Source organism: Anastrepha ludens, chromosome 4, assembly GCF_028408465.1.
Source record: "Anastrepha ludens isolate Willacy chromosome 4, idAnaLude1.1, whole genome shotgun sequence".
NCBI classification, from domain to species: Eukaryota; Metazoa; Arthropoda; class Insecta; order Diptera; family Tephritidae; genus Anastrepha; species Anastrepha ludens.
Window position 1 is genome coordinate 128,817,054 of NC_071500.1, and position 20,276 is coordinate 128,837,329.

The 20,276-nt window shown below is 37.9% G+C and overlaps 1 protein-coding gene across 2 annotated transcripts in view; it reads right to left on the reverse strand.

The window, feature by feature from the left end:
* LOC128861171 (protein daughter of sevenless) overlaps positions 1-20,276 on the reverse strand; it is a 74,773-nt gene that overhangs the window by 16,311 nt on the left and 38,186 nt on the right. For both annotated transcript variants that reach the window (XM_054099097.1, XM_054099098.1), the window contains exon 3: positions 17,776-18,314. In XM_054099097.1, the coding sequence (XP_053955072.1) occupies positions 17,776-18,314 (539 nt within the window). The remainder of the gene's footprint in view (positions 1-17,775; positions 18,315-20,276) is intronic.

Genomic DNA, 20,276 nt, shown 5'->3' on the forward strand with positions numbered 1-20,276 from the left:
ATTCATGGACTTGTTTGTGTTTATCCATAAATATTTAAAAAATATACTTATATATATTTCCCCACCTTAATAAAAACAAAATCTATCAATCAAACACAATCTATTCTTTTCGTTTGAAAAGCAAAAAGGAAACGAGAGAAAATAACAGGGTTAGAGCTTAAACAAAATGTATACTTGATGGCACAGACCATTTTCACGATGTACAGAATGCAGAGGTTTGTTTATGAAAAACTCAGATTGTGTTGCTGATATACGAAAAAAATTAACACAATCTTCACTCATGCTACTCGTTGCCATCTGAACCATAGATGACAAGATGCAAAACGTGCATTTTTTATAACATTAGCCAGTGATACCATACCGGAAGAAGTATGAATAAATATGTACCTTTAAAATAAAAATTAGGAGTTTTCAGTTTACAATAAAAATAGTCACGGTATGTATGATATAAATTACATAAATGAGGAAAAATTCAAAAATGTAAACTTAAATGATATTATCAAGTATTGAAACACAAATATACTGAAGGTTATAAAGATATATATATAAACAATAGTGCAATTTGTATATATATGCATATACCTAAGAAAAGTGGGTAACAAAAATAACAAATTTGAAACAACAAACAAATTAGCATAGCTTAATTTTTATAGCTTAAAAAACCATTTTTTGGAAAATATGACAAAGTGAAGAGATCAGAATTCAATTATCTCCTTCTGACTTGGGAAGTTGAAAATCCATTGCTCACGATGCATCCTGAAGCCCACTTATTATTTATTTTTGATATTTCCTTGCTGAAAAAAGAGTTTTCAACATAATCGCCTTATCACTGGCAGCCCGTCATTTCGTTTACCAGTTGTCATTTGCTCTGCATCAGAATTCTGTCCGGTTATTTCACACGCATTCACACACTCGTCCAATCAGTCAAATCGTCAAAAAAATGCATAAGCAAACCTATGATATGCCCGGAAGGAAAGGCGCGAACCATTTATTGGTTGATAAAAGACACGCAACCCCTGTCATTGACGTCAGATAGTTTAGAGGCGCAAACTGCGTCTCAAGAAGGCAAAATGGAATACTGAGCGAATTTCAGCGAATGAAAATGAGCGTCGTGCGTATCAAGAAAGCATAAATAGTAAACTAAATATAACAAAGGAAGACTCAGCAGAAACCATCTAGGCTGGTGTAAAAAATACGGTTTTTGGGGTAGCTAAAGAGAAATTAGGTACAAAAAGATATACCACAAATTAGTGGTTTGACGCTGAGTGTAGAGCATCTATTGACATAAAAAACGAAGCACGAAGAAAATATTCAAATAAATGGAGAAGGAAAAACCTACTTGACAATAAAAAAAGCACGCCGCTAAGAAAATTATAAAAGAGATGAAAAAACAAGACATCAACATGAAAGTTCAGCGTATCAAGAAAGAAGGAAATGTAAGAAATATGTACAGGGCAATTAGAAGCCAAACAAAGCCATATCAGCCTCGAACAAATTTGTGCAAAAACAAGGAAGGTGAAATAATAACAGAAAAAGAAAAAATACTGAATAATGGCAAGAATACTTTAGTGATATTCTGAATATAGAAAATCCAACAGACTTCGGTTCACACCGTACAAATGCGATATACTCTGCAGCAGAAAACCTCATAGAAACACCGTAGTAACGAAGTGATAGAAAGTCTGACAAAGTTAAAAAATAATAAAAGCAGCGGAAGTGACCAAATAAACACACCGTACAAATGCGATATACTCTGCAGCAGAAAGCCTCATAGAAGCACCGTAGTAACGAAGTGCTAGAAAGTCTGACAAAGTTAAAAATTAATAAAAGCAGCGGAAGTGACCAAATAAATGCAGAACTTTTAAAATACAGTTTTGAAGCGTTCAATAATATAATAACAGAACTGATAAGCACAATTTGGGAAACTGAACAGTTAGCAGAAGAATGGAACATTAGCCATGAAAAGGGCGACAAAATCAACTGTCACAATTACCGAGGTATATCTCTCTTCAACACTGGCTATAAAGTCTTTACAAACATACTTAATAAAGGGTTGAGCGCATATGCAAAGCAAATTTTGAATGACTACCAATGCGGCTTTCGCCACGGAAGATCCACAACAAAGGAACGTTTCACACTAATGCAAATACTAGAGAAAAACAGAGAGCTCGAACTGCATTTGCATTGCCTGTTCATTGGTTTTAAGCAAGACATCGACAACATTATTAGAAACCGTCTGAACGATATAATGTTTAAACAAGGTATACCACTAAAAATTATAAAACTAATCCAGATGACGCTATCAAAAACCAATGCGAGGATTATGATAAATGGAGATGTCAATTTTTAATTATTACTACATGAAGTAGTATGCAAACTTAAATGTGGCGAATTGATTTTTCACTGCAACTCGCAAGTGTTAGCTTATGCCGATGACATTGTTGTGAATACGTAAAATGAACAAGAGCTTAAGAAAATATATGAGCGATTGAAAAATTCAGCTTTACAAGTGGGTCTACGTATAAACACAGAGAAAACGAAATATATGCACTTCGCAAAGAAACCAAGTGATGATGCACACATTGAAATCGATGCGGAATGCAATCATAGGGTTGACAAATTTAAATATTTAGGACTCTTCATCAGCAGTAATTCTGAAACTTCCGTGGCAATAAATGACCGAGTAAGCGCGGCAAATAAAACATTCTTCGGTCACATATAATTATTCAAGTCTCGATTGCTATCAAAAGCTCAAAAGATGGCAATGTATAAAGCGCTGTACGACCCATACTAACATTCAGCAGGTATGGGGGTACCTAAAACAACAGACATCGACAAATACTGAGGTTTCAAAAGAATATACTGCGAAAAATATATGGTCTCTTCTGCCGAGATGACGGAATATATCGGATAAGATATAATCACGAACTCGATGCATTGATTCAAAATGGAAACGCAATACTTTTTATAAAAAGTCAACGAATCAGATGACTGGAGCACATGTACAGACTGCCCAAATGGAAAGCTGCCTGTACAGCGTTTCATAGGCAAGTGGTTGGATGGAGAGGGCGACCAAACAAACGCTGAATTTATGAGGTCACAGCCGACATGCGGAAAATGGGGATCGCAAACTGGAAAACCGTAGCAAAGGTTCAATCGGAGTGGAGAAGCGTAGTTGTGGAAGCAATAGTCTGCGCAAGACTGTAGTGCTATTGATGATGATAGAAAAATTAACAGAAGTGTATGCATTATGGTTAATGAGACCAAAAAGTTCGAATAAAATCTAGTCATATGTCAAATTAAGGGCTCAGACTAGTTAGACAGAAAGAGTAATTTCAAAAATGGGATGAGAAATAAGATATTGTAACAGTAGAAATTAATTTACTGTTTTGTGGAGAGTGGTGAGTTTGAATACATCCTACACAATATTGCAAAGCTGCAAGCAATTACTTAAGATAACTTAGGACTACTCGATAAAAACACCGCCAAAAAGTATTTGTTTGATGTAACAGATGCATGTACCAAATTTGTAAAATTTTGTATACGAGTATATAACAAAAACTACATTGCTAAGACGGACCTACAGAAAAAAAATTTTCTATCATTTGGTGCTTCATGCCTGGGCTTCGAACACGGACACTACCGAATGGTAGTTACACACAAACCATTCCGCCACGACGGTCTCCTACTATAGTATACCAAAGAAGCTATAGTAATATATACACTTGCCAGAAAAAGTATCTGTACACAAAGAAATGAAAGCAGCATATAAAGAAATTCATTAAAAAAAAAAACTAAAACATTTTAAACTTTTATGAGAAATGTTTAGTCAGCAATTTTTCTACAATTTCTATACATTTTTTCCTAGGTTCACCATTAAAAATTTAATTTTACAAAACAAAAAACTTTACTTCAACGAAGCAGAAAAAGTTTCCGTACACATGAAAACAGGGATTCCCCACAGTATGCAGTGACTAATTCATACCCAATAACGAATTTTTTTTTCTTTTAAATAAAAAAAAAAAAATTACTTTGGAGTTATTTCAAAGTTTTTGTGTGCAAGAAATAGCGATGGCCTTCAAAACTAAGGAAATTAGTGCTGGCGAGAAAAAAATTCTCTTCAAACTTAGAAATGAAGGCAAATCTTTCAGCGAAATTTGGCAAATCATAGGACGAGGTCATTCTTCTGTGCAGTATTTCGTGCAAACATACCTTATACTCAAATATGAACGAGACGGTATCAATAAAACCGTCCGCGGATGACATATGGCAAAAATAAATTTTTTGTTTTTTGGTAGGACTGTTATAAGCTTACATGGCAAATTTCAGCGTGATATATCACATAGTTTGTTTTCTGTGCTACTGTAAACAAGTCAAGCTCGAGTGTGTTCTTCGAATTCTCTTTTATGACTTCAATTGTCTTAAAATGTTTTCCACGGAGCGGCAACTTGAGCTTGGGAAACAGGAAAGTCACATGGAGCCATATCAGGCGAATACGGTGCTTGCGGAACGATATTAACATTATTTTTGTTCAAATAATCGCGAACAAGACGTGATGTGTGAGCTGGTGCATTATCGTGATGCAAGAACCATGACTTGTTGTCCCACAATTCCTTCCTTTTAAGACGAATGTTCTCGCGCAAACGCTTTAAAACGTCTAAATAATATTCAGCGTTAACCGAAAAAAACAGTCAGCATAATCTTAATTTTTGAGCGACTTTGGCGTGGTTTTTTGGGTTGATGTACGGCCCTCTTTGAACGATTTGTACCACTGGAAAACACGTGCACGCGATAGAGCAGAGTCCCCATAGGTTGTCTGCAACATTTTTAAGGCGTCTGAAGCCGAAATTTTGTTGGAATAACAAAATTTCAAACAAATTCTTTGAATTTCCATCATTAAATTCGAAGAACACACTCGAGCTTGACTTGTTTACAGTAGCACAGAAAACAAACTATGTGACATATCACGCTGAAATTTGCCATGTAAGCTTATAACAGTCCTACCAAAAAACAAAAAATTTATTTTTGCCATATGTCATCCGCGGACCGTTTTATTGATACCGTCTCGTTCATATTTGAGTAGAAGTTACAATACAACTGGTTCGATTGTGTCAAAGCCACGTTCTGGTCGACAAAGCAAGCTGACTGTACGTGAAAAACGAACCTTATTCCAATCAGTGAAAAAAAAATCCTCGAATTACGGCTTCTCTAATATGTAAAATCATTTCAAATTCCTTTGAAAAGGATGTACACGACGATACTGTACGTAAAATACTTAAAACAGATGGGTATCGCGGACATGTAGCACGTAGAAAACCGTAATCAACAGAAAAAAACGCATGGATTTTGCAAACGAATATGTTAAAAAGCCTGGAGAATTTTGGAAACGTGTACTATTTACGGAGCAAAGCAAATTTGGCATTAAAGGAAGAAAACTAGTGTAGTGTAAGAGCGGTACTGCGCTCAAAAAAGAAAATCTTGCTCCAACTGTGAAGCATGGCGGAGGAGCTGCGATGGTCTGTGGGTGTATGGCGGCGCAAGAAGTTGGCGATCTTGTTTTTATATGTAGAGTCAACAATGGATCAATTCTCTTATTTAAATATTTTAAAGACTAACATAATATGATGCAAAGCGTTCAACAGTTGGAGCTTGGTGATGAATTCTGGTTCCAGCATGATAACGATACCAAGCATTTGGCATATAATGTTAAGCTCTGGTTGCTGTAGAACACAAATTACCAACTGCCCACACCGCCCCAATCCCCAGACCTCAATCCCATTGACCATTTTTGCGATTTACAGGAGCGCAGGGTCCGTCAGCGCATCATAACCTCCAAGGAAATGCTTAAAAACTTAATAACTAATGGATGGAGAAAAATTACCAAAGAGGATACTTCTAAATTAGTCCATTCCATGCCACATCGACATGCGGAGGTCCTCAAACGAAAAGGTTATCCCCTTTTTTTAAATATGAATACTTTAACGATATATTACAATGAAGGAATACTTTTTCTGCTTCGTTGAAGTGAAGTTTTTTGTTTTTGTTTTGTGAAATTAAGTTTTTAAAGATATACTTAGGAAAAAATGAGCGGCGAGGAGTCACTGAAGTTACTTCTCGACGCCCATTTTCCGACGAGCCCAGCACCTAGCAGCACCGGCCTGGATAGCATTTCAACTCGCATTCCGGACCGGGGCTGGTTGCTGGATAAGCGTCGCCTGGCTTGGGCCATTGACTTCTTTAGGCCCTTCAAGTCGCCTGGTCCTGACGGCATCATTCCTGTCCAACTGCAGAAATCTGTGGAGATATCATGCCGTCGGTTGAGCCCTATCTATGCGTTCTGCGTAGCCAGAGGCTATATACCAAGATCATGGAGGGCCGAGAGGGTTATCTTTACACCCAAGGCAGGCAAGAGCTCGCATGTCTCCGCTAAGGACTTCAGGCCAATCAGTCTCTCATCTTTCTTACTGAAAACCCTTGAGATACTGATTGACCTGCACATAAGAAGCGAAATTTCTCGGGGTCGGCTCTCGCATAATCAGCATGCTTATTGCAAGGGTAGATCGGTGGAATCTGCCCTACATACAATCGTGGAAGAGATTGAGGAGTCTCTTTTTCAGGAGTTTGCGGTAGGCGCCTTCCTCGACATTGAGGGGGCTTTTAACAACGTCCTCCCTTAGGAAATTACCAGGTCTCTAGGTAAACTAGGGGTCGGAACCGACCTTATAAGATTTACCTACAAAATACTTAGCGACAAAACTGTCACGGCAGAGTGGGGCGGTATGTCCATCCACTGGCAGGTGAGTAGAGGCACTCCGCAAGGTGGGGTTCTCTCACCATTCCTCTGGGTTGTAGTTTTAAATGACCTGTTGGAGGAGTTGGTGAAGGGGGGCTGCAGGGTAATTGCCTACGCGGATGACGTGGCACTAATTGTTAGAAGAAAATTTTTGGACACTCTGTACAACTTGATACAGGGATATCTGAACGCAGTTGTTAGATGGGCAACGGATTGCGGCCTGTCGGTGAATCCTCTTAAGACGGAGCTCATCCTATTTACGAGGAAACATAAAATACCCAGAGCTCAACTTCCCTCACTAGGAGGGTGCTCCTCTGATGCTTTCTGACAAGGTGAAGTACCTAGGTATTATCCTTGACAGCAAGCTTACATGGAAGCCCAATATTGAGGAAAGAGTGAGGAAGGCAACAATCACCTTGTATGGGTGCAAGGGCGCAATTGGCAGAAGATGGGGCCTTTCGCCTAGAGTGGTTTTCTGGCTATATAATACTATTGTAAAGCCTATCTTGTTATATGGATTCATAGGCCCCTATTATGAGTTGTATTCGATCTTCGATATTCGCTGGTTGTCGAAGATCGAAAATCGAATGTCAATTTGGTATTATGAGCGGTGCAACCCTATCGAAATTTTCGTTGTTTACCGAATTTAGAGTCGAATGCAATTTTGCTTTCGATCGTGTAGCGTATAGTGGGAAAACTTGTTAAAGTGTAAGTTGTTTGCGATTATTTATGGTTTTATAGTAACCAAATATATATATATACTAATTTTGTTAATATTATGCAGGGCGAAAGTCGTGAGTACCAAACAACAATTAGAAACGCGAATCCCCAATTCGCAAAAGGGATTTGCACCAAACTTCAAGCAGCAAAAAAATGGGAGGAATTTACAACGGAGCTGAATTGCTTGGGACCACCAGTGAGAACGGCAGCAAAATGGATTAAGCTTAATAATGGTTTTTTTTTGTGATGTTTATAGAAATACATTTTCATATTTTTTTCGAATGACGAATAATTGAATAAAGAAAATTTATAACAAAAATAAAACAGAAAGTGTGGTGTAAAGGTTTCTATTTAATACTTTTTAGATTTTTCTATAATATTCTCAAAATTTCATTTCTTATGTTTTCTAATTCTCCGTTATTTGACTCCACTTCAAAATCTTCAGCAGCATCGTACACATTGGGTTGAGCAAGTCCTAGCATACCTTCATTACCAATACTCAATTGGTACGATCCCTGAGCACAAACTCGCAGAACTGTGGCTAGCTTTAAAATATTTGGAATCAATTTGGCTCGGGTGCACTGCTGCAACTGGTTTTCTGTACTGGACAGTACGTTCACAAACGGCTCTTTAGATAATCTAAAGTTCTTTAAAAATCTGTAAGGAAATTTCTGTAATATTAAGTACGTCAACACATTTTGAAAATTCTAAATTTACTCAGTGGAAGCCATTTCTAGGTGGTTGGATGCGTCCCTCAACTGTTTTCTACTTCTAGCTAGTTCCACTAATATTTCATCGTCCGATGAATCGTCGAACCACAACTCCGTTGTACTCATTTTCACAAAAAATACTTTTTTTACCTTTTAAAAATAATGTTAGCAAAGAATTTCAACACAATCGGTTTTTCTTTTATTTTGATTTGCTGTATCAGCTGAGAAAAAATTATCTATTGTAAATACGTCGAGCGATCGAAATTCAAAATAGTCCTATTCTTCAACGAATGAGCACCATAATACCAAATGAAAATTCGTTCGATCAGCACTTTCGACTACAGTCGAAGATCTAATGTTGCTCATAATAGGGGCCATAGTCTGGTCGACCTCACTAGAGAAGACGACATTGGTGAAGAAGCTGGAGAGTTCAGAGGTCGGCACTCATTGGAATCAGTGGGGCGCTTCGAACGACTCCTACTCTGGCGCTCAACGCAATGTTACATGTGGTACCCGAAGACATCGCAGGCAGAATTGCCGCTACACGTACAGCAATCAGACTGAGGGGCTGGAGCTATAAGCTCAACCTCACTTATGGGCACTCAAGCATCCTTAGAAACTTCGAGTTCATCCCTCTGTCAACAGAGCAGTGTATACCCTCGTTTAGTCCAACCGGAACATTCTCCACTCACATCCCATCAAGGGAAGAGTGGACGGAGGGCTACATTTGGGGGCAGGGCCTAGTGAACTTGTTCACGGATGGATCGAAGTAAGAAGGAAAGGTTGGCGGAGGAGTCTTTTGCGAGGGGCTCCCCATCAGACTCAACTTCAGGCTACCGGACCACTGCAGTGTGCTCCAGGCAGAGGTAGTCGCAATCAAGGAGGCAGCTGATTGGCTGCTCAAATGCGTACTAACAGTCAAGAAAGTAAATATTTACTCCGACAGCCAAGCCAATAGGGGCCCTCGGGTCTATGACGGTGCATTCGGAATTGGTCAAGGAATGATTGATTCTCTGACATCAGGCTCATCTGGGTTCCTGGTCACAGCGGCATTGCGGGAAACTGTGAGGCGGATGAGCTGACCAGACAAGGGACATGTGAGGTGATTTCCCCGCGAAGGGAGAGAATTGGGATCCCCCTGACTACCTGCGGTCTGCTCCTGGAAAGATGGGCATCGCGCCAACTCAGCGAGCGCTGGGCAAATACACAAATGTGTAAGGTCTGGCCATGTGTGGACCGCAGGCGCTCGGGCGAGCTTCTGAGGCTGACAAAATATCATCTCTCTAATCTAGTGGGTTCTCTCACAGGACACAATGCGCGAGGAATGCATGCTGTGAGACTTGCAATCACCTCGAGTCCTTTTTGCGCTGGATGTATGGAGGATGAGGTGCAATCATCTCAGCACCTTCTCCTTAGCTGCCCTGCTTTGGCGGGGCTAAGATCCAGGCATCTTGGCTCTTACTTCTTTGCCGCGTCTGCTGATATAGCTGGCGCTCACATTAAAAATCTGATGAATTTCATCAGCAGCACAAAGCGGTTGACGCAAACATAGTCATCGTTCGTAATCAGCATGCTCCTAACCATCTCATCACCTCCTCTCCCCGCCCTCTCCCGGCATCCCATCGGTATTTCCCTTTCACCTCACCTCCTTCATAATGGTATCACAAAGGACAAATCTTTCTTTGTCCAAATGTGCTCACTCCCTGGGCAACCATACCAACCTAACCTAGGAAAAAATGTACGGAGACTTTTTCTGCTTTGTTGAAGTCAAGTTTTTTGTTATGTAAAATTTAATTTTTAAAGATGTACTTAGCAAAAAAATTGATAAAAATCGTAGAAAAATTACTGACTTAACATTTCTCATAAAAGTTGAAAATGTTTTAGTTCTTTTTACAATGAATTTTTTTAATTTGTTGCTTTCATTTATTTGTGTACAGATATTTTTCTGGCAAGTGTATGTATGTACATATATGTAATGTAATTCTCCGTTACTTATGAATAAGCAAACTGTTCAATAAACTCACTCTCTATTTTACTTCATCGAGCCTGGTTATTCTTTTATTTTGCGTGTTTCTAAACTAAACTAAAAATTTCCTGTATAAAATTGCTACTGTATAACTCAAAAAATTTTATATACATACATACAGTTAGTAACAGAAGTAATTATACACCGGACACGTTTTCAATTTTCCCCCAATCGATCCCTTCAGACAACCTAAGTTATAACAAAATTGTGTTTTATTTACAACCCTTAACCTAACCGAAAGTGAATCTATCAGTGAATTTTTTATGTGAAAAATTACCTGAGTATAAAGTGGTAAAAAAATAAAAACTTGTGCAAACCCGATTAAAGAAAATTTTCGTAATCGGTGGTGTATAAAATAACATACAAATAGTGTGCAATAAACGTAAATTTTCCTTATTAAAAATTGGCGCTCAGAGCTTGAGCAAAGTGAAAAAACAAAAAAAAAAAAACAATAACAAAACTATCAAACAAAGGCGTCAAAACAATAAAACAAAAATCGAACCCAGCCAGCTGCAATAAGCTCGGCCTAAAAATATGCAAGCTTTTTCTGCCTCTGCATAAATTAAATTTACTCAGTGTTGCTAACTGACAAATCTTAAAAACAAAAAAAACAAAAAAAATGAGCGTGAATAACGCTCAAACTCTAAGGCGAGAGCCTCAAACAAAAACAAAAGTGAATAATGCATATTTCACATATTCCCACGCACCAAGCCACACCCAAGGTAACAGTTGCCTTAACGCGCCTGATAGGCGCCAGGTCGCTCTCTCCACTCTTCCTCTCACAATGACATCAACAACCAACACAACAACAACAGCAAACACAGCAGCTACAATATCAGTATGTTCCCCGGTACATCTGATTTGCTCTTCGGCAGTAACTTCAAAAACTTCCACAACATCGCAAGTACAAAATATTTACACCCAAAGAACCAAATAAGCAAGAACACCTAAAACGACACCTTGACGGACAGTCCCCAAACAACTCAAACGAACAGATGAAAAGTAATAAAAAACATAAAAACAAAACTCAAAACACTGTACAAAAGACACTCAAAGAGTACTGGCTGGACAAGCCTAATTCAAGCAACCGTTTTTAGTTGCTAGCACAAGAAGCTGAAACGAATGAACTACATACTGACAGTGGGACAGAACCGAAAACAAAACCACAAATCCAAACAGAACAACGCAAACTTAAACCACCACCCATTTATGTGCAAAACGTTGAAAATGTACATGCATTAAGGGGTTATACGCAGTTATGACTTTCAAAAAAATCGATTTTTTTTATTGCATTTTTGTAATGTACATATATTCAAAAGTATACGCACGAAATTTGAAGTAGATCTTAGCAATACTTTCGGAGTTATACCTAAATATGTAGAGATGCCTCGGCACGTTTTAAGGTAGGTATTGAAACTTTAAACGTGTTTTTTTCAAAACGGCATTTTTCAAGTCGGTGTACACGATATCTCGAAAACGGCTTGTTTGATCGGTCAACCGTTTTAACTCAATCTTTAAAGATACATTTTCTAGTAATTAATCGTTCCTTTTGTAAATCTGATACTTATTTTCCATTTCATAATCAATTTACGGCCAAATTTTAACGTAAAAATCGAAATCATTTCTTTTAAAAGCTGCCATTTTGTGAAAATTCACTATTTTGATTAGCCGAACGATTAATTACTAGATAATCTAATATATTATATTAACAAAATTTGTTTGGTTTTTTGATTTCAGATAATCCAATCCTGAGTTACGATGTACACCGAAAATCGTCTTTTTTTAAAGGAGGTTCCAGAAATCGCCTGCAGCGCGCTCTATAATCAACATTTTCATAAATAAAAAATTTTGTTACGTTCTTGAAGGATACTTTTATAACCGCCAAAAATTTTTAAATTAAAATATTAAATAAGTTTCTTCAGGATAAATCCTTGACAACCCGTCTTTTATTTGCTTCATAACTGCGTATAACCCCTTAACAACAGCCCTTAAATCACTAACTGATACAAAATACGAACTTAAAGCTCTCTCAACAAATGAAGTTAAAATCCAACCACAAGAAAGCATTCACTACACAAACATTCTAAAACTATTAAAAGATAAAGAAAAAAAATTCTACACATTTAGACCTAAAGACCAACGAGTATTCAAAGTAATACTTCGCAAAGTTCATCATGCAACAGATAAAAACGAAATCATAATGGAACTAGCAGAACTTGGTCATGAAGTGCTAAACATATACAACATTCAACGCAGTAACACAAAAGAACCTCTCCCTCTCTTCGCTATAGAACTAAAACAGCAAGACAATAACAAAGAAATCTACAAAATAGTAACCCTTCTACACTGCAGAGTCACGTTTGAGCCACCTCACCAAAAGCGGACAATGCACAAACTGCCAAAAATGGCCACGCGAAGAATTATTGCACAAAAAATCCAGTATGTGTAAAATGTGCTGGTAAACATAACACCCTTAACTGCAAGATCCATCACTCCTCCAGCAAAAATGAAATTAAATGTGACCTATGCGGCGAAAATCACACCGCAAATTATAAAGGATGCATGGTCTACAAAGCCCTACAAATACAAAAATTTCCCTCCGTCCGTAAAAAAGAACTACCAGCAACGCCAACGCCACCCACAGATCAGTATCAGAACTCTGGCACAAATAAACAAATAACCCCAGGAATATCGTACGCAGAAGCACTTACCAAAAATATGCCTTCATCAACGACCCATAAACAGCATTCTCCCACAACTAACACTTACCCGACGCAACAACAAGACGACTTACAAGAATTGAAACAAATGATGAAACAACTAGTTGCTCAAATGACCAACATGATGAATATCATAACCTTGCTTGTAACTAAACTTGATAAACAATAAATTAATAATCGCTATCTGGAATGCTAACGGACTATACCGCCACTTACTAGAATTTAAAATATTTTTAACCCACAATGCAATTGATATCATGCTCATCTCCGAAACCCATGCCACTGAGAAGACCTATATAAACATACCAAACTTCGATATTTATTATACAAATCACCCTGACAACAAAGCTCATGGAGGCACAGCTATCATAATAAAAAGAGCAATAAAATGCGGAGAAATGGATGGCTATAAAGTAGAACACATACAGGCGACTACAGTCTGCATCAACACTTTGACTGGCTCAATAAATATATCAGCTGTTTATTGCCCACCCAAGTATAATAATACAAAACCGGTACCTAGCAATGGGAGACTACAAAGCTAAGCACGTAACATGGAGATCTAGGATAACCACCACGAAAGGAAGACACCTATATGAGGCCATTAAGGCAAATAACAACAGTATATTAAGCACAGGAGAACCGACGTATTGGCCAACTGACACTAAAAAACTTCCGGACTTAATCGACTTCTGTATTACGAAAAACCTGACTCATGAAAACATTGCAATAAAATCATGCTTGACTTATCATCAGACCACTCACCATTAATAATAACGCTCCAGGATAGACCTGATAGAAAAACCATCACCTCGCTATATCCTCCGAACTGGACAATGCAATCGTATACTTAAACGATAACATAATAAAAGCAGTAACACAATCGACACCAATATTAGACACCTTAATAACAAAGAAAATCCCTGCTTTTATTTTAGACAAAATCAAACAAAAACGCAAACTCAGGAAAGACTGGCAACGCTCCAAACACCCAGCCGATAAAACTAAACTAAACAAATCATCAAAAGAACTCAAAAAAATTCTCCAAGAACATAATGACAATCAACTGAAGAAGTACCTTAGCAGCCTCGAAACAACTACAGCTACCAACTATTCCCTATGGAAAGCAACTAAAAAAACTCACTAAAACAACCATACACAAGCCACCAATAAAAACAAATTCCAACACATGGGCTAGAACAAGCAAAGAAAAGGCTGAAACATTAGCTGACCACTTTAAAACAATATTTACAAATAGCACGGATAATAAAGACATTGAGCTGCCGAACACAATTGAGAATGCAGACCACACAATACAAAACACGACAAAAGAAGAAATCAAATATTATATAAAGAAACTTAAAGACAAAAAGACACCGGGATATGACCAAATAAATGGAAAAATACTAAAGGAGCTACCCGATACTATAATAAACTACATACGAGACCTCCTCAACGGAATAATTAGGTTACAATACTTCCCAAAAGCATGGAAAGTTGCACAAGTTATAGCGATACCCAAGCCAAACAAGAACGCCACTGTTGTTAGCTCGTACAGACCAATTAGCTTGCTGCCCATCCTCTCTAAATTGTTTGAGAAAATACTGCTTGACAGAATTGACCCGATTCTAAAACAAAAATACGCTATCCCCACACACCAGTTCGGTTTCCGAAAACAACATTCAACTGTGCAACAGATTCACAGAGAAGTAAACAAAATTACAGACGACTTCGATAAGAAGAAATATTGCATTGCCGTGTATTTGGACATCGCGAAAGCTTTTGACAGAGTACGGCACAAAGGACTTCTATATAAGCTAAAAACCATTTTACCACTTAACATATTTAATATCCTTAAAAGCTACATGACTGATAGACACTTCTTCATACAATATGACGATGAGTGCTCTGTTATCTTGACGGCGTCTGCTGGAGTACCTCAAGGAAGCGTACTGGGCCCCATACTATACTTAGTATACACAGCAGATATACCAACACCAACTACTCGAGGATCAATGATAGCTACATTTGCAGACGACACAGTTTTAATGTCAGCTAACCACAATGAAGAAGAAGCAACAAAAACACTGCAAGATACGCTATCAGCTACAACACAATGGCTTGAAAAATGGGGCATTGAGGTCAATAAAGACAAAACACAACATGTAATATACGCGAAGAGAAAATCTGCAAGATATCCAATCCAAATTAACGGGGAAGACATAAAAATACACTCAAGTGCAAAATACTTAGGCATAACGATTGACTCAAAACTCACATGGAAAAAACACATACTGAACAAGAGAAACGAGATGAAAAACAAATTCGGACAACTCTACTGGCTACTAGGAAAACAATCAACCCTAAGCTTACTTAATAAACAAATGATATACAAATCAATAATCAGACCGACATGGACCTACGGACTAGAAATTTGGGGGACTGCCAGTAAATCAAACCTACAAATCATTCAGAGAAGTCAATCTAAGATGCTAAGGACAATCACAAACGCAAATTGGTACATAAAAAATGACGACATTCACCGCGACCTCAGCATAGACACTGTCACTGAAGCAGTAAAATGAAGCAGCAGTAAGCACATCTTGCGACTATTAGAGCACAAAAACCATGAGATGAGACTGATACCGGAAATGGAACTTAAACCAAGAAGACTAAAGCGCAAAACACCCACAGATCTTGCTCGTACTGTTATATAAAATAAAATATAATAATGTAAAATTATAGAAAACTAAGTATTAGTAAAATTGTATCTAAATACCACCAAAGACAATAATGTTCTCTTTCAAAGGAAAGGGACATTTTAATTCCAAACCCTAACACCAATTACTTATTGTTAATATTAACAGATCGTAATTTATAATGGAAATAAAATAAAAATAAAAAAATTTACATGAATGAAACACAAAAATCATATTTAATCCAAATAATGACAAAATTTTAAAAAGGAACAAAATTATAGCTTTTTATTTTAAACTTTATAAAAATTCATGTCTCAAAAGTAAGTATACATTTCATCATATTATTAATTCGTGAAATCAAAAACATAATTAAAACCAAATCCTAGTATTTGATAGGATAACCATTAGACTTTACAATCGCTTTAAGTCGTAATGGCATTAATTTCACGAAGTTTTTAGTTACAGCTGGTGGTATTTTATTCCATTCCTCTTGAAAGACGTTTTTCAGTTGTTTCTTATTTGTAATCGGATGTTTACGTATTTGGCGCTTTAAATGTACCTATAAATGTTCGATTGGGTTGTTATCAGCTGTTTTCGCACATTATATAACAGCGACTCTCGTACAATGTTGGATGTGTGCTTGGGGTCATTATCTTGCTGGAAGATAAACGTTCCTCCAAGGCCCGATTTCGAAACGTTTTCTTTTAAATTATTTTTCAAAATATTTAAATAACCATATCGGTCCATAATATTTTCGATAAATACCAAGTTTTCAACCCCGTTCGCAGCCATACATCCCCAAACCATCACAGATCCCCCTCCAATTCCGTCTTAACTTTTCTCCTAATTTTGTTCACAGCCACCAGATCCACAGATACTGAACTTACACTCATCAGAAAATATGGCTTGGTTCCAAAAGATTTGGTCATATTTTTCATGATCTTTTGCGAATGGAATCCGTTTACTCCTATTGACACTACTCACGAAGGACTTTTTCCTAACATTGCGCCCATGATAACCAACACTATGCAAAACCCGGCGAATAGTTTGGGTTCTAAATTGTTTGCCGGTCACATTTGGCCGGTCAATTTGGGGGCAATTATTTTGGGGTTTGTCCTGATTTTCCGTACGACTAAGCTTTTTTCTCTGGGACTTAAGAGCGGCGGACGCTCACAACGCTCTTTATTAGTGGTGCTTCCCGCATTTTTATATTTATTCACAATCTTTTGAACTGTAGCAAAACTCCTGTGTTTCAAACGACCGGTTTCTCGCAATGATTTATGTTCCTTGTGATATATTATAATCAGTTTTTTTAAATTATCAGAAAGCTCTTTTCCTTTTGGTGCCATTACTAAAAATGTCGCAAAAATTAATACAAAACCTACTTCCCTAAATTTTAATACTCCTGTAATTATTTCCTTTTAATAGTTTTAACTTTTTAATCAATACGTAAAAATAAATGTTATGCTAACTGAACAATCGTTTGCTGTATACTAACTTTTGTGACATAAATTTCGCTGGCATCAAAGACAAAGCAAAGCGTGGATAACGGTACCTAAAATTTACAGCTAAATTAAGGCGCATATGAAAGCTTATCCCAGTACATATATAATTGGCGCGTACACCCTTTCTGGGTGTTTGGCCGAGCTCCTCCTCCTATTTGTGGTGTGCGTCTTGAGGGAGGGACCTACAGTTTCAAGCCGACTCCGAACGGCAGATATTTTTTATGAGGAGCTTTTTCATGGCAGAAATACACTCGAAGGTTTGCCATTGCCCGCCGAGGGGCGACCGCTATTAGAAAAATGTTTTTCTTAATTTTGGTGTTTCACCGAGATTCGAACCAGCGTTCTCTCTGTGAATTCAGCATGGTAGTCACGCATGAACCCATTCGGCTACGGCGGCCGCCAGTACACATTTACCATGTGTAAAATATTTCGATTACATATTAAGGAAAGGCTCCTGTATACTTATTTATGTTACTAACTGTATAAGTAAAGTAAGAAAAGAAACAATCTTTTGTACGGCAGAAATCCCACGAACCCCACATAAATATTGATTCAAAGAATTATTAGCAGTTTAAGTTACTGTAATTCGAATAATTACTTACATATTTAGGTATGCCTGAGAAACATTCACTTATGGGAATATAAGGGCCAGAGGAGGTGCTTAACGAAGGAGATGGTTGAACGGTAAGTGTGAAAGCTTCCAGTAAAGGTGAGTTTTGCAGAATTAAATTTTCGGGAACCTTACGTATTACGCCATTTCCATTTGCTTGTAAGCAGTCTGCACTATCTTCCTTTGTATTAGATAATATGGGTGTATTAAGATAAGTTTTTTCATCATTTCCAGAGGCCGCAACTGTTAAACTGCGTTCGATGCTGGCATTCTTCGTAGTATTTTCAGTATGAAGTTGAACCTGACTTAAATCATCGCGTAACTCACTATTGCTATGCTCCGCATTCACATAAGTAGAGTCGCTATTCTGATAAACATTGTTGCAGTGAATGGCTGCCGTAGACGTAGACGGTACTATAACAGATAATTTATCGTTATTCAGTTCCTTGTTACGCTTGTTTGTTAGAAACTGTAAATCGTCGACAGCTGCTAATACAGGTGTATTCTTGTTGTTGGAAAAATGGATACTGCCTGCAATAAAATCAAATATTTAATTGCAAATTGCGAAAAGTACATACAGTTTGTCAAGAATATCTTAGCTTAGTGAAGAAAAATTTAAAATTGTATCTTTGATCGAGAGTTCCAACAACAAATAATAAAGCAAACAAAAAATGTATACACACATTCCATTACTGTACTTGTTTACGACTATTAGGCGCCAACAGTTATTAAACACACACATAAAAAAAACAAAAAAAGATGTTTACTCTATTTAAAAAGTGTAAAAAAAAATGTTTGCATAACTGATGAAAACAACAAAAAATGCAGTTATTTTCCGCGAATGTCATTCATTTGGGTATAAGTGTTACGCTACAACATCGACGCCAGAGTCGTTGACTACAAGGTCAACGATGGTGTGCCACAAGGATCCGTAAATATCCTGTGAAACATCATGTACGACGGCATTTTACGGCTAAAGGTACACAAAAGAGCATCATTCGTTGGTTTCGCGCACGATATATCAATCATTGTAACCGCGAAAAAGCCCGAGGCGATAGTAAATATCGCGTAACAAGCTATAGAAGAGGCTCAGAGATGGCTAGGAGCGAACGGTTGAAAACTAGCTACACATAAAACAGAAGTCGTACTCATCAGCAGAGTTGGGAACAGCATTATCGAGTCCAAGCCATATGTAAAATACTTAGGCGTCTTGGTGGATCACGGAATTAGCTTCCGAGACCACTTGGAATACGCTAGCAACAAAGCTGTGACCGCGACGATAGCTCTGGACAGAATAATGCGAACATTGGAGCACCAGCCTTGGCAGCAGCATCACACCCGAGAATTCAGTGCCACTAATGTTGAAGAGCCAGGACAAATGGAACAAAGTTCAACACATGGCTGCCGAAATATTGCAGCAACTCCGACGTAGCGAGCAGGCAAGGCGGATGCGCGAAAGCTAAATAAGAACGTAAAGCCACATACCTATCCACAAAAGAAAATGCAGGTAAACTGACGATACCACTATTAGAAACTAACTTTTCTATGGTAACAGACAGGGAAATGGTAGGAGGGGGTGGCTCTTCAAAATGACTTAACAGTGGGTTGTAATAAGCAGATGCAACTTCAGGCATTTTGCATCAGAACAGTATGTGACGGTGAGTGCTATGCTCAAACCACCTTCCGACGAAATACTTGAACGTATAGTACCGGGGGGATGGGTACTTTGATGGTAGGAGGTTTAGATCGGGTTAAAGTCTCACACTGACGGGCTGAAGCTTTCGATGGTTCCTCCTCTTAAAAAAAAACTTTTCGCTCAGCTGTTTATGAAACTACTGACAAATTACCCGCTAGGAACATCTTTGGAAACAATTTAAGACTTCCGGGTTATTTAACGTTCAGAAGAGGTGCCGCTCCTACAATATACGAAAGTAGCAGTTGGGAAACACTGTCGAATGACATGGATGAATTACACCATCATGTGAGGCAGCATACCCAGCTGCTAAAGAGTTACAAGATGAAGGACAGATTTCATCGTGCTGTGAACTCCGAAGGATTCAGCGAAGACAGTTTAGTACTTCTTTATAAATCGCAAAGAAAGAGATTTCTCCAAAACCGTAAGCGTCCTAAGAGGGTCCATATGAGGTGATTACAAGATTGAATGATGTGGTGTATCGTATATAAAACAGGGAGAGGTCCGTCCACGTACGTGTATTATTATGTCAAAAGCGGTTGATTACATTTTGTTAAGACAATTCTGCTGTCAAGACTTAGTTGCAGTCAAAATAAGGTATCGATTAGAGGGGAAAGAAGTAGAGACAATTGTCGTCTGGGCCTATTTTCCTTGCGACTCCATTCTCCCTCCCCCTACGAACTCCGGAACCCCGAAAAACTTCCAGGAAACTTCTTAACAGAGCTCTTAAAACTCAATTGGAAGGAGATTAGACTGCCTACCGAAGCTGAGGAAGATATATAAAAAGAAAATTAGATCAT